The sequence below is a fragment of the Oncorhynchus gorbuscha genome, linkage group LG03 (assembly GCF_021184085.1).
Source record: "Oncorhynchus gorbuscha isolate QuinsamMale2020 ecotype Even-year linkage group LG03, OgorEven_v1.0, whole genome shotgun sequence".
Classification (NCBI taxonomy): domain Eukaryota; kingdom Metazoa; phylum Chordata; class Actinopteri; order Salmoniformes; family Salmonidae; genus Oncorhynchus; species Oncorhynchus gorbuscha.
The window spans coordinates 97,314,589-97,327,905 of NC_060175.1; the positions used below are offsets into that span (position 1 = coordinate 97,314,589).

The 13,317-nt window shown below is 41.6% G+C and overlaps 1 protein-coding gene across 1 annotated transcript in view; it reads right to left on the reverse strand.

Moving 5' to 3' along the window:
* The window catches only part of LOC124032330 (copine-9-like), a 77,711-nt gene extending 66,279 nt beyond the window's left edge, over nt 1–11,432 (reverse strand). The window contains exons 1-2 of the mRNA XM_046344648.1: nt 11,172–11,432; nt 8,719–8,759 (exon numbers count right to left, since the gene is read on the reverse strand). Coding sequence (XP_046200604.1) covers nt 8,719–8,759; nt 11,172–11,251 — 121 coding nt within the window. The 5' untranslated portion in view covers nt 11,252–11,432. The remainder of the gene's footprint in view (nt 1–8,718; nt 8,760–11,171) is intronic.
* Between the last annotated feature and the right edge of the window lie 1,885 nt (nt 11,433–13,317).

Sequence of the window (13,317 nt, forward strand, 5' to 3'; positions counted from 1 at the left end):
ATGCTCTTAACCGCTTACTACTTCATATTGAGGAGTCTCGTGGTTCTGCATCGGTGTGGGAGTTCAACTACTTGAGTCATACAGATCAGCTATTGTAAGCTATGGAAAGCAATTGTCTCATTCTGACCAATTTACTATTATGCAAAATGAGACTGACGTTTAACTATTTTGGAGAGAGGTTAAAGCATTATAATTTTTTACATTTAGTATACACTCTTATCTACAGGGATTTACAGTAATGAGTACATACATTTTTGTACTAGTCCCCCATTGGAATCGAACCCACAACTCTAGAGTTGCAAGCAACATGCTCTACCATCTGAGCCACACAAGGACCTCCAAACTGCAAAGAAGTGCAGTATACAGAACAGTGAAGTGCTCTAAAACAAAGGACATATCTCATACATCACATTATGTATATCGCATGCCAATCAAAGAGATTATACTCAGAACTCAAATTCTTTTCAGGATCCAACTCTAAGAAGCAATCACAATATGGAATGGATTTCAGTGAGAGGAATTTGTGAGAGCAGTTTTCATCTCCTCAAGGGTAGTCCATGCTTGGGTTAAAGGACACACATGCCTAGAATATATTTAGGTTAGCCTGGATCATACGGATATAAAGAGTGACTATGAGTCCATGGGAAACGTCCTCTCCACCAAACCCCTGGTTATGTTAATCAACCTCCATACAAATCCATGAGCATCTTGGTGGAATTCATACAACACTTTGACAGCACTGTCCATGACAGACTAAAGTCCATGACAAAAAAAAAGGCCATGGCCAATAACATACTGTATTCTGAATAACTGAAACAGTTTCTGGTTTCTAAAATAGATTCATGAACACTAGGGCTGTCCCCGGCTAAAAAAAAGTTTGGTCAACTGAACGTCATCTATTCTTTCGACAAATCGATTGGTCAACATTTTAAAATGTTATTTTTTTCCCATAAGGTGTGTTTTTTTGTTGTGTTATACTAAAATAAATATATGTATTGAGCTCGTCTGATGCTTAAAGCACACTGATGAAATAAGACGCAAATGACTCAAGAGGAAGCCAGAGATCAAGATAACCACAAGAGAAAAACCTTAACCTGACCGACCTGACCGTCCTCCTCTCGCTCCTGCTGGTTTTAGCAGATTCTACCGTTGCTCTCCTGAAGTTGCTGGTAATAGGCGAGGATTTGGCAACCTTGTGTGGAATGCCAATTTACAGGGCTTTCGGAAACTATTCAGACCCCTTGACTTTTCCACATTTTGCTACGTTACAACCTTATTCTAAAATGGATTTGTTTAAATCATCAATCTACCCACAATACCCCTAATGACAAAACAGAAAACAGGTTTATTAAATGTATTCAAAATAAAAAACTGAAATATTACATTTCCATAAGTATTCAGACCCTTTGCTTAGTACTTGTTGAAGCACCTTTGGTAGCGATTACAACCTCAAGTCTTCTTGGGTATGACGCTACAAGCTTGGCACACTTGTATTTGGGGAGTTTCTTCCATTCTTCTCTGCAGATCCTCTCAAGCTCTGTCAGGTTGGATGGGGAGCGTTGCTGCACAACTTTCATCAGGTCTATCCAGAGCTGTTCAATTGAGTTCAAGTCTGGGGTTTGGCTGGGCCACTCAAGGACATTCAGAGATTTGTCCCGAAGCCACTCCTGTGTTGTCATGGCTGTGTGCTTAAGGTCATTGCTCTGTTGGAAGGTGAACCTTCGCCCAAGGCCGATGTCCTGGGCGCTCTGGAGCAGGTTTCATCAAGGATCTCTGTACTTTGCTCCATTCATCTTTCCCTCAATCCTAACTAGTCCCTCAGTCCCTGCCGATGAAAAACATCTGCACAGGCCTCCCGAGTGGCGCAGCAGTCTAACGTACTGCATCGCAATGCTAGAGGATACACTACAGACGCAGGTTTGATCCCAGGCTGTGTCGCAGCTGGCCGTGACCGGGAGATCCATGAGGCGGCACACAACTTGCCCAGCATCGTCCAGGTTAGGGGAGGGTTTGGTCGGCAAGGATGTCCTTGTACCATCGCGCTCTAGTGACTCATTGTGGTTGCTGGGCACACGCACGCTGACTTCGGTCGCCAAATATATGGTGTTTCTTCTGACACATTGGTGTGCGTGGCTTCCAGGTTAAGTGAGCAGTGTGTCAAGAAGCAGTGCGGCTTGGCAGGGTCGTGTTTCGGAGGATGCATGGATCTCTGCCTCTAAGTCCGTACAGGTGTTTCAGCGTTAGTCTTGTCCTAACTACCAATTGGACATCATGAAATTGGGGAGAAAAAAGGGATAGAAGGTACCAACAAAAATGAAATACAAATATTTGTCACCTGTAATGAAACTATGGTAGATGGCATCAAGGGAACAGTGGCTGCTGCATTCTGGTAAATGGTGTCAACATAGTTAAGAACTGTCAGGTACCCTTCCCCAGATCTGTGCCTCAGCATAATCCTGTCTTGGAGCTCTACGGACAATTTCTTCAACCTCATGACTTTTGCTCTGACATGTACTGTCAACTGTGGGACCTTATATAGATAGGTGTGTGCCTTTCCAAATCATGTCCAGTCAATTGAATTTACCACAAGTAACTCCAATTAAGTTATAGAAACATTTCATTTCAACATGATCAATGGAAACAAGATGCACCTGAGCTCAATTACAAGTCTCATAGCAAAGGGTCTGAATACTTAGGTAAATAAGATATTTCCGTGTTTAAAAAAAAATACATTTGCAAAAATTTCCCAAATGTTTTGTTTTGCTTTGTCATTATGGGGTGTTGTGTGTAGATTGCTGAGGACATGTTTTATTTAATCCATTTTAGAAAAGGGCTGCAAACGTAACACAACGTCAAGAGGTCTGAATACTTTCCCAATGCACTGTAGATATGCTACTGCTCGACTAAAAGAAAACTTGATCGATCAACAGCCTGTCGACCAAACAATCGACCAGTCGAATAATTGGGGTCAGCCAAAAATTAACATCAAATTTAAATAGCATAACACACACACACACAACATAAAGCACTTAGACACACATGGGTAATTGCATAGGTACATAGACAAAGCACAAGGTAATTCAATCATGGACACACGAGCAGGCAACAATCTAATTAACTTCTCATAGCAAAGAGAGCCCGGGCAAAGAATTGGTACAAGAACAAAGTTCTATTACTATGAGTTCAGAGCATATTCTTCTATTTACACAAACACACATGCACACAAACCCACATGCACACAAACACAAAGCAGGTGTAATCTATGTGATTGGTTAGTTGATAGCACAAACTAGAAGAGGAAAAACATCCATATCACATTTCACATTCTCAACTAGTTGGAGATTAGGCAGAGCACCTGCACCAGCGGCCTAAATCAATTAAGGACCACTAAACTCATAATCAAAGACCCCAATCTCTGAGTACCTTGGTGGGGCTGTTCCTGTTGCTAATGTGCACCTTCATCAGAGCCCCATGGTGTCTCTGATTCTGTGGGCTTGCTGTAGTGACATCCAGCTCCATGAGCCCTGTCATGTCAGCTCAAAGCCGTCACCCTGTTCTGACCCCAACCTGACAGACTGTTGACCAACATACAGTAGCGTTCACCAAGCAACACTAGAGCAGGAATAATTTCTGCATTGTATCAGGCATTTGAAGAATGGAACAAAATGTCGGCCAAATAGAGGGTTATTTCATTCCTGAGTTCCAAAGTGACCTGTACAGTTTATAAGTCGAGTCCCACTGCAAAGAGCAATCCGACACTCAAAACAAAGTGACCTGTACAGTTTAAGTCGAGTCCCACTGCAAAGAGCAATCCGACACTCAAAACAAAGTGACCTGTACAGTTTAAGTCGAGTCCCACTGCAAAGAGGAATCCGACACTCAAAACAAAGTGACCTGTACAGTTTATAAGTCGAGTCCCACTGCAAAGAGCAATCCGACACTCAAAACAAAGTGACCTGTACAGTTTATAAGTCGAGTCCCACTGCAAAGAGCAATCCGACACTCAAAACAAAGTGACCTGTACAGTTTATAAGTCGAGTCCCACTGCAAAGAGCAATCCGACACTCAAAACAAAGTGACCTGTACAGTTTATAAGTCGAGTCCCACTGCAAAGAGCAATCCCACTCAAAACAAAGTGACAAGTTTATAAGAGTCCCACTGCAATCCGACACTCAAAACAAAGTGACCTGTACAGTTTATAAGTCGAGTCCCACTGCAAAGAGTGACAAAAGAGCAATCCGACACTCAAAACAAAGTGACCTGTACAGTTTATAAGTCGAGTCCCACTGCAAAGAGCAATCCGACACTCAAAACAAAGTGACCTGTACAGTTTATAAGTCGAGTCCCACTGCAAAGAGCAATCCGCAAAAACAAAGTGACCTGTACAGTTTATATCCCCACTGCAAAGAGCAATCCGACACTCAAAACAAAGTGACCTGTACAGTTTATAAGTCGAGTCCCACTGCAAAGAGCAATCCGACACTCAAAACAAAGTGACCTGTACAGTTTATAAGTCTCCCACTGCAAAGAGCAATCCGTGTACAGTTTATAAGTCGAGTCCCACTGCAAAGAGCAATCCGACACTCAAAACAAAGTGACAAAGTGACCTGTAAAACAAAGTGACAGTTTATAAGTCGAGTCCCACTGCAAAGAGCAATCCGACACTCAAAACAAAGTGACCTGTACAGTTTATAAGTCGAGTCCCACTGCAAAGAGCAATCCGACACTCAAAACAAAGTGACCTGTACAGTTTATAAGTGCAAAGAGTCCCACTGCAAAAGAGCAATCCGACACTCAAAACAAAGTGACCTGTACAGTTTATAAGTCGAGTCCCACTGCAAAGAGCAATCCGACACTCAAAACAAAGTGACCTGTACAGTTTATAAGTCGAGTCCCACTGCAAAGAGCAATCCGACACTCAAAACAAAGTGACCTGTACAGTTTATAAGTCGAGTCCCACTGCAAAGAGCAATCCGACACTCAAAACAAAGTGACCTGTACAGTTTATAAGTCGACCCACTGCAAAGAGCAATCCGACACTCAAAACAAAGTGACCTGTACAGTTTATAAGTCCCACTGCAAAGTCCCACTGCAAAGAGCAATCCGACACTCAAAACAAAGTGACCTGTACAGTTTATAAGTCCCCACTGCAAAGAGCAATCCGACACTCAAAACAAAGTGACCTGTACAGTTTATAAGTCGAGTCCCACTGCAAAGAGCAATCCGACACTCAAAACAAAGTGACCTGTACAGTTTATAAGTCGAGTCCCACTGCAAAGAGCAATCCGACAAAACAAAGTGACCTGTACAGTTTAAAGTCCCACTGCAAAGAGCAATCCGACAAAAACAAAGTGACCTGTACAGTTTATAAGTCGAGTCCCACTGCAAAGAGCAATCCGACACTCAAAACAAAGTGACCTGTACAGTTTATAAGTCGAGTCCCACTGCAAAGAGCAATCCGACACTCAAAACAAAGTGACCTGTACAGTTTATAAGTCGTCCCACTGAGAGCAATCCCACTCAAAACAAAGTGACAAAGAGTCCCACTGCAATCCGACACTCAAAACAAAGTGACCTGTACAGTTTATAAGTCCCACTGCAAAGAGTCCCACTGCAAAGAGAGCAATCCGACACTCAAAACAAAGTGACCTGTACAGTTTATAAGTCGAGTCCCACTGCAAAGAGCAATCCGACACTCAAAACAAAGTGACCTGTACAGTTTATAAGTCGAGTCCCACTGCAAAGAGCAATCCGACACTCAAAACAAAGTGACAAAGTGACCTGTACAGTTTATAGTTTATAAGTCGAGTCCCACTGCAAAGAGCAATCCGACACTCAAAACAAAGTGACCTGTACAGTTTATAAGTCGAGTCCCACTGCAAAGAGCAATGCAAAAACAAAGTGACCTGTACAGTTTATAAGTCCCCACTGCAAAGAGCAATCCGACACTCAAAACAAAGTGACCTGTACAGTTTATAAGTCGAGTCCCACTGCAAAGAGCAATCCGACACTCAAAACAAAGTGACCTGTACAGTTTATAAGTCGAGTCCCACTGCAAAGAGCAATCCGACACTCAAAACAAAGTGACCTGTACAGTTTATAAGTCAAAAAGCAAACACTCAAAACAAAGTGACCTGTACAGTTTATAAGTCGAGTCCCACTGCAAAGAGCAATCCGACACTCAAAACAAAGTGACCTGTACAGTTTATAAGTCGAGTCCCACTGCAAAGAGCAATCCGACACTCAAAACAAAGTGACCTGTACAGTTTATAAGTCGAGTCCCACTGCAAAGAGCAATCCGACACTCAAAACAAAGTGACCTGTACAGTTTATAAGTCGAGTCCCACTGCAAAGAGCAATCCGACACTCAAAACAAAGTGACCTGTACAGTTTATAAGTCGAGTCCCACTGCAAAGAGCAATCCGACACTCAAAACAAAGTGACCTGTACAGTTTATAAGTCGAGTCCCACTGCAAAGAGCAATCCGACACTCAAAACAAAGTGACCTGTACAGTTTATAAAACAAAGTGACCTGTACAGTTTAGTCCCACTGCAAAGAGCAATCCGACACTCAAAACAAAGTGACCTGTACAGTTTATAAGTCGAGTCCCACTGCAAAGAGCAATCCGAACAAAGTGACCTGTACACTCAAAACAAAGTGACCTGTACAGTTTATAAGTCGAGTCCCACTGCAAAGAGCAATCCGACACTCAAAACAAAGTGAAATGAGAGGCCATGAACAGGAGTAAAAACAAATGTTTAAACATGAAATAGATCACAGCCATGTAATTATAGAGTTGGGCCAACTTGTACAATTTAGAATATTGTTCTAATTCTAGACATTTAGTTACATAGCATTGTTTAAATATCCCCCATGTAATGTTAGTGGAGCTAACATGGCTGCCATAGAATGTTGTAGTGTCATGTAAATCCATCATAATGCAGAAACACCAATGTCCTAACCAGAATAATTGTAATTCAATAGGATCGCTATGGTCCCAACTCTCTAAATACATGGCTCTTGATCAGATCAGAAACTCTTCAGTCAAACAGATAACACTGCAACTGTGGTTGTGTTTCTGAGACCAAATCTTTGAGTCAAGCAGAAACTATGAAAAACTGAGATGTAGGGAACAGATAAGGTAATGTTGGTCCCTCTCCTTGTTCAGGGGTGTTTGGCGGTCGACGTCACCGACCTTCTAGCCATCACAGATCCATTTTCATTTTCCATTAGTTTTGTTTTGTCTTCCTTCACACCTGGTTCCAATCCCATCAATAACATGTTGTGTATTTAACCCTCCGTTTCCCCTCATGTCCTTGTCAGAGATGGTTTGATTGTATGTTTTGTGTTTTATGTGTATTTAACCCTCATGTCCTTGGCAGAGATGGTTTGATTGTATGTTTTGTGTTTTATGTGTATTTAACCCTCCGTTTCCCCTCATGTCCTTGTCAGAGATGGTTTGATTGTATGTTTTGTGTTTTATGTGTTGATGCGCAACGGGTTTTTATACTCACTTTTTAAAATTATTTTGTCAATTGGGTTTTGGAGTTTTGTGAAGCACTGATTAAACAACTCCGTTTATACCAAGTTTGATTCTCCTGCGCCTGACTTCCCTGCCACCAACACACAACCCATTACAGATAACCGATCTGACTTCCCTGCCACCAACATACAACCCATTACAGATAACCGATCTGACTTCCCTGCCACCAACACACAACCCATTACAGATAACCGATCTGACTTCCCTGCCACCAACACGCAACCCATTACAGATAACCGATCTGACTTCCCTGCCACCAACACGCAACCCATTACAGATAACCGATCTGACTTCCCTGCCACCAACACACAACCCATTACAGATAACCGATCTGACTTCCCTGCCACCAACACGCAACCCATTACAGATAACCGATCTGACTTCCCTGCCACCAACACGCACCCCATTACAGATAACCGATCTGACTTCCCTGCCACCAACACGCAACCCATTACAGATAACCGATCTGACTTCCCTGCCACCAACACGCAACCCATTACAGATAACCGATCTGACTTCCCTGCCACCAACACGCAACCCATTACAGATAACCGATCTGACTTCCCTGCCACCAACACGCAACCCATTACAGATAACCGATCTGACTTCCCTGCCACCAACACGCAACCCATTACAGATAACCGATCTGACTTCCCTGCCACCAACACGCAACCCATTACAGATAACCGATCTGACTTTGAAGACCAACAGATAGGAGTAAATGATGAGTAATACAGATGTTAAAACTGACTACACGTCACAGGTCCATAATCTCTGTAATTTTTCCAATGTCATATTTCAAATCTCAGAAATTACGCGTGTAACCATTCGAATAGCAAGATGTTCTCCGCTCCTCAATCTTCAGTCAGCCGTTTCAAATGGTTATGATGAGTTTTATTTTCATGACAGTCTTCGTCTATAACCGTTGGTTACACAGTTACACAGAAACACAGTAACTGTACAAGCCCTGTATCTGGATAAAACAAACGGCTTTATAAAAGAATGTGCTTAATGGAATGTTCATAACATCCAGTCCCTGAACTAACTCTGAACAAAACCAATTCCATTTACTTGAGTATATTCTGGAAAGATAGAACATACGCATGGAATTCCATGGAATTCCACACATTCTTATCAACATTCATTCAAAAGGATGAAGGAGAAGGACACATACCAGGATCAGACTTGGAGAATGTGTCCACATGCAGAAGATCCCTATGGAAATAACACAGGGGAAAGAGAGGAGGGGGGGGGAAATAACTATTAAATCAGACATTTATTTCTCATAAAATCTATTCAATGTCACTGCAGCATCCACTTGAACATTTTTCTATGAAGTCTTTGTTTGCTTGTTAGTACATCATTTCTCATGGAAAACACCTTGACATTAAACACCTGTTATTTTCCCTCATCAAAACAAAATGTATTACATACAGGTAACTGCCAAAATAATGGAAAAACCAACATAAAGTGTGGTAATAGGACATTGGGCCACCACGATCCGCCAGAACAGCCTCAATGCACCTTGGCATCATAGATTCTCCAAGTGTCTGGAACTCTTTTGGAGGGATTCGACACCATTCTCACACGAGAAATTCCATCATTTGGTGTTTTGTAACATTATCAGTCGTAGTAAACAACTCTTTCCTCCACAGATGAGGACAGCCTCCTGGGACAATTTCTATATAGTCGCTATTTGAGTGACTGCCATTGGGTTCATGGTTCATATTATATAAAAAGGGGAAACAACTATTCCCCATGAAAGAAATGACAAAGACACAGGGTCTCTGTTGAGCTCTGGACCAGTCAGCTAAGGTACATTTGCCCCACAGCTGGTATGTTTTCCAAAGGTCTTCCTTTTAGGTTGGCAGTTTGCCAGGTGCAAAAAACACATAAAGGAAATGGGTTGTTGAGAGGCAGACAAATTAAATCAATGCTGTGCCTGATTGTGTATTCTCCTAGCAATGTTCTATTAGATATGATAAGAGGAGACGTTGCAGATGTGTCTCACAGAGAACGATCCTCTTGTTTCTAAGCATGGAAGAAATCCTAAATTAAAGCTTAGTAATCTCCTAGGAGGCACCAGCAGCCGATACAGTCATTATTCAGGGTCAGGGAGGATTATTGTTTGGTGCCAGTGGTGGATGGGGTTGTGACCATGGATTTCTGACCATCAGGGACATTTTTGTTTTAGGACAGACGACAAAGACCACTCAGCCAATAGTGTATAATCGCACAGCATATGAGGAAATGTTCTTAATTCGCTCTCCAACAGAGAAACGGACAGCCACCACAATCCCAGATCCACATTCTCAATCTTGATCAGCAAATGTGAGACTTGAAATACTACTACAGTATGACATTCTCTGTCTGTATTAGATATGAGGAATGTAACCTGGCCAGTAGGATGAGTTGCTACAGGTTAGTGACAGAGGTCTCAGGGACCATTGCACAGCCTGAAGGGACAATACGGTATAGATACCTGCTAACAGTCTACATCTCTTTTTCATGTAGGATATAGACTTACTTGACAGTTCATGAACACACGTCACTGGTCAAAGTGTTAGAGGCCCCTTGTAAACTCAAGTCAGTTTGTCAGATGCCTTGTGAAACCTCTATATGTGCTGTTGGTTTTGTACAGTAGTACCGTAGGTTTCGCAACGTCAACATTTATCTGTCTCAGTGTGATTCGCCACTGACCTTTCCGGGAAATAACATGTCTGAAAACAAACACGTACTACTGTGGAGAACACTGGAACGGCTGAGACCTAGAGAGCTGAACATTCTTCACATTTTGTCTCCCCAAAACAGTTAGTCCATTTGTTTCCTGAGCTATAACATACGGTACTTACCGGTACAGATCATATTGGATCTGTCGTTGTATGAATTTATTTCTAAATCCATTGTTAAATAACCCACCGATTTTTATATTATATACAGTGCCAGGGCTTTTATGCACACTGCAAACTGATGTGATTAAACATTTTACTGTGAAAAGGATGCCAAGGGGGCAACAACAGGCAAAAAGATGCTATTACGGGCCGTGTGCAGAGGTACGTAGAGGAGCTTGCTTATTATTGAACTATTGTATTTAGAGGACATAATGGCAGAAATGGCAGAAATGTTCATGAAGACAATTAGGTGCAAAATGTGGGTATATACATTCCACACATGTAGAGTAGACAAGCTCTATTGTATTTATGGTTTTAGGCTATACCTGCTTGAGGTGATTAATCAATGGCCACACCACAACATTATCCAGTCTTGGTGCCTGGCACCTCTATGACTGCCTACACAGGGCTGATGTACAGTCAGTCACATCTTGTCACACCTTCGAAGGTGTATCAGGAAAGAGGTTAATAGGTATGCAAGAGGTGAAACAATAGTTTTATCATACTTCTTCTGGATGTTTGAGATTCTAAAAATGTTGACTAAATTAAGCGATATCTAACTTGGTATGCAAACTTAAGTAACTTGTTAACACAGAAAATGTGCTCTAAATAATGATAATCAAATATTAGCACACATCTCATTGCATGTTGTGAAATAATTTCAATACAAGACATTTCACTTTATAGAAGACATCGTCCTGTAATTTTACATTTCATCATACATTCATGACCTTACCTGCATGACACGGTAACTTCTATTTTAGTAGCAGGAACGATGTTGTTCAGCGGATCGAACTCCCCTATTGATGCCATCATCGCGACTCTGAAGTTTAATCTCTTTAAATTTGCACGTGTCAAGCTATTCTGGTGAAATATCTCAAGAATACTACAGACCACAAGTTAGCGGTAGAGACATATCTGTCCTCATTGAGTTTCGGAAAGAATCGCGTCGTAGATTAAAGACATTGCATTGGAGAGAAAAGCAATTTATCCTTCACGCCACGGTGTAGCTTAGAGGAGGACTGAAGCGCGTGCCTCACGGTACGGATGGATTCCCCTCAATTTATATTCCTCCAGTGCTTTCGACAGGTGGTGTTAGAAGCACGGTATGCACTTTTGCTGAAGGTATTTCTTTGGAAAATATTGTATTTGTTTCTTTCGCTGATATCATTTCAACCTTGAATGCGTTTGTTTATTTGATATATTTATTGTTTCACACATTTTAAAATGATTGCGTTGATTGACACGAACAGACAGACGTCATTGTATCCTGTATAATTAAGCAACAAAGGCATTTTCAAATGTTGGTTATTTTTGTCCTGAATACAGAACTAAAATAAGTCTAATTCTGAAACACATTTGTTCATCTGAGAACTTATTATTTAGTAGCTTGAATTATTTATAATTTCCCTCATGCCACCTAGTCTGTGTTTATACAGGCAAGCCCGGTTCTGATCTTATTCCCACTAATTGGTCTTTTGACCAATCACATCAGATCTTTTCACTTGAGATCCTTTACAGAGCTGATCTGGTTGGTCAAAAGACCAACTAGTGAAAGAAAAAAATCTGAATTGGGCTGCCTGTGTAAATGTAACCCCAGTAATGCAGACTGTGCGTTTTCCCACTGGGCACACACTGGTTGAATCAATGTTGTTTCCACGTCATTTCAATTAAATTAGGTTGAACCAACGTGAAATAAACGTTGGATGGATGTCGGTGCCCAGTGGGATATAAAGTCATAAAGTCACCTGCCACCCCAGGTAAATGGGTTTTGAGAATGAAGGTAAAGGGAAGGTTTGAGGATGAAAATAAATGGTAAGTCTCAGGATCATTTTTTTTTAACTAGGACAATTGGTTAAGAACAAATTCTTATTTGTGGGTTTTCTTCCTTGTTCAGGGGCAGAACGACAGGTTTTGATCTGTGTCAGCTCGGGCAGTCAATCCAACAACTCTTTTGGTTACTGGCCCAACACTCTAACCACTAGGCTACCTGCCACCCCAAAGATAAAGGGAAGGTTTGAGGATGAAAATCAAGTTTTCCAGAAGCACTGGCTACAGTAGGGGGAGAAAACTAATCACATCCATCATTAGAGATGATGCGTTTCCCTGTATGAGTTATTTATTTTTGAAGTCTCCGACTGTTCAAACAAGGAACACGAAAACAATTTAGTTCTCACTTAATCAATTACAGAGAGGTGTAGTGAGCTGTGTTGTTGAGATGATTCACTGCTACAAGCAATCAGACAGACATAATCAATTAGACTTCACTAAAATAGGAAAATACGAGACGGAAGATAAACCTCTGACCACCCGGACCCATTTAATGACATACACAAACAAGATGACATATTGTTGTATTGAATAGAATAATAATACACTCCCTCATCCTTAGTCCACTTCAGCTCTAATTGACAGTGAATGTGATGGTATCTTTGCTCCAGTCGCTGACGTGAGCAAATGAAGACGGATAGATGTTATTTATACCTGCTGGCTGTGTACACACTCAATTTGGCAGCTGATCATGCAAAAATTTAAATTCTTCACGCCAAAAAAATTAACTGAGGGAGAAAGAGCGAAAGAGAGAGGGGGAGAGAGAGAGAACGACAGATTAGGGTAGGGTAGTAAAAGAGGGAGAGGACATAGTTACCTGCCCATTTTCCACTTTTCTCTTTTTTGGGAGCCTCTATATCTTGCAGGGTGACAGAATGATAAACTCTGCTTTGGCCTCACTGGCTACATCTGTCTGCTGGGAGATTTAATTGTCCTCTGGGTGGATTCCTGTTTAGTTTTCCTCTCACAGACCAAGGGCTAGCAAGGGAAGAGAGAACCCAGGCGTTAAGTTATTGTTAGTACACCTGCCAACAAAGGGCTGGTGGGGTTCT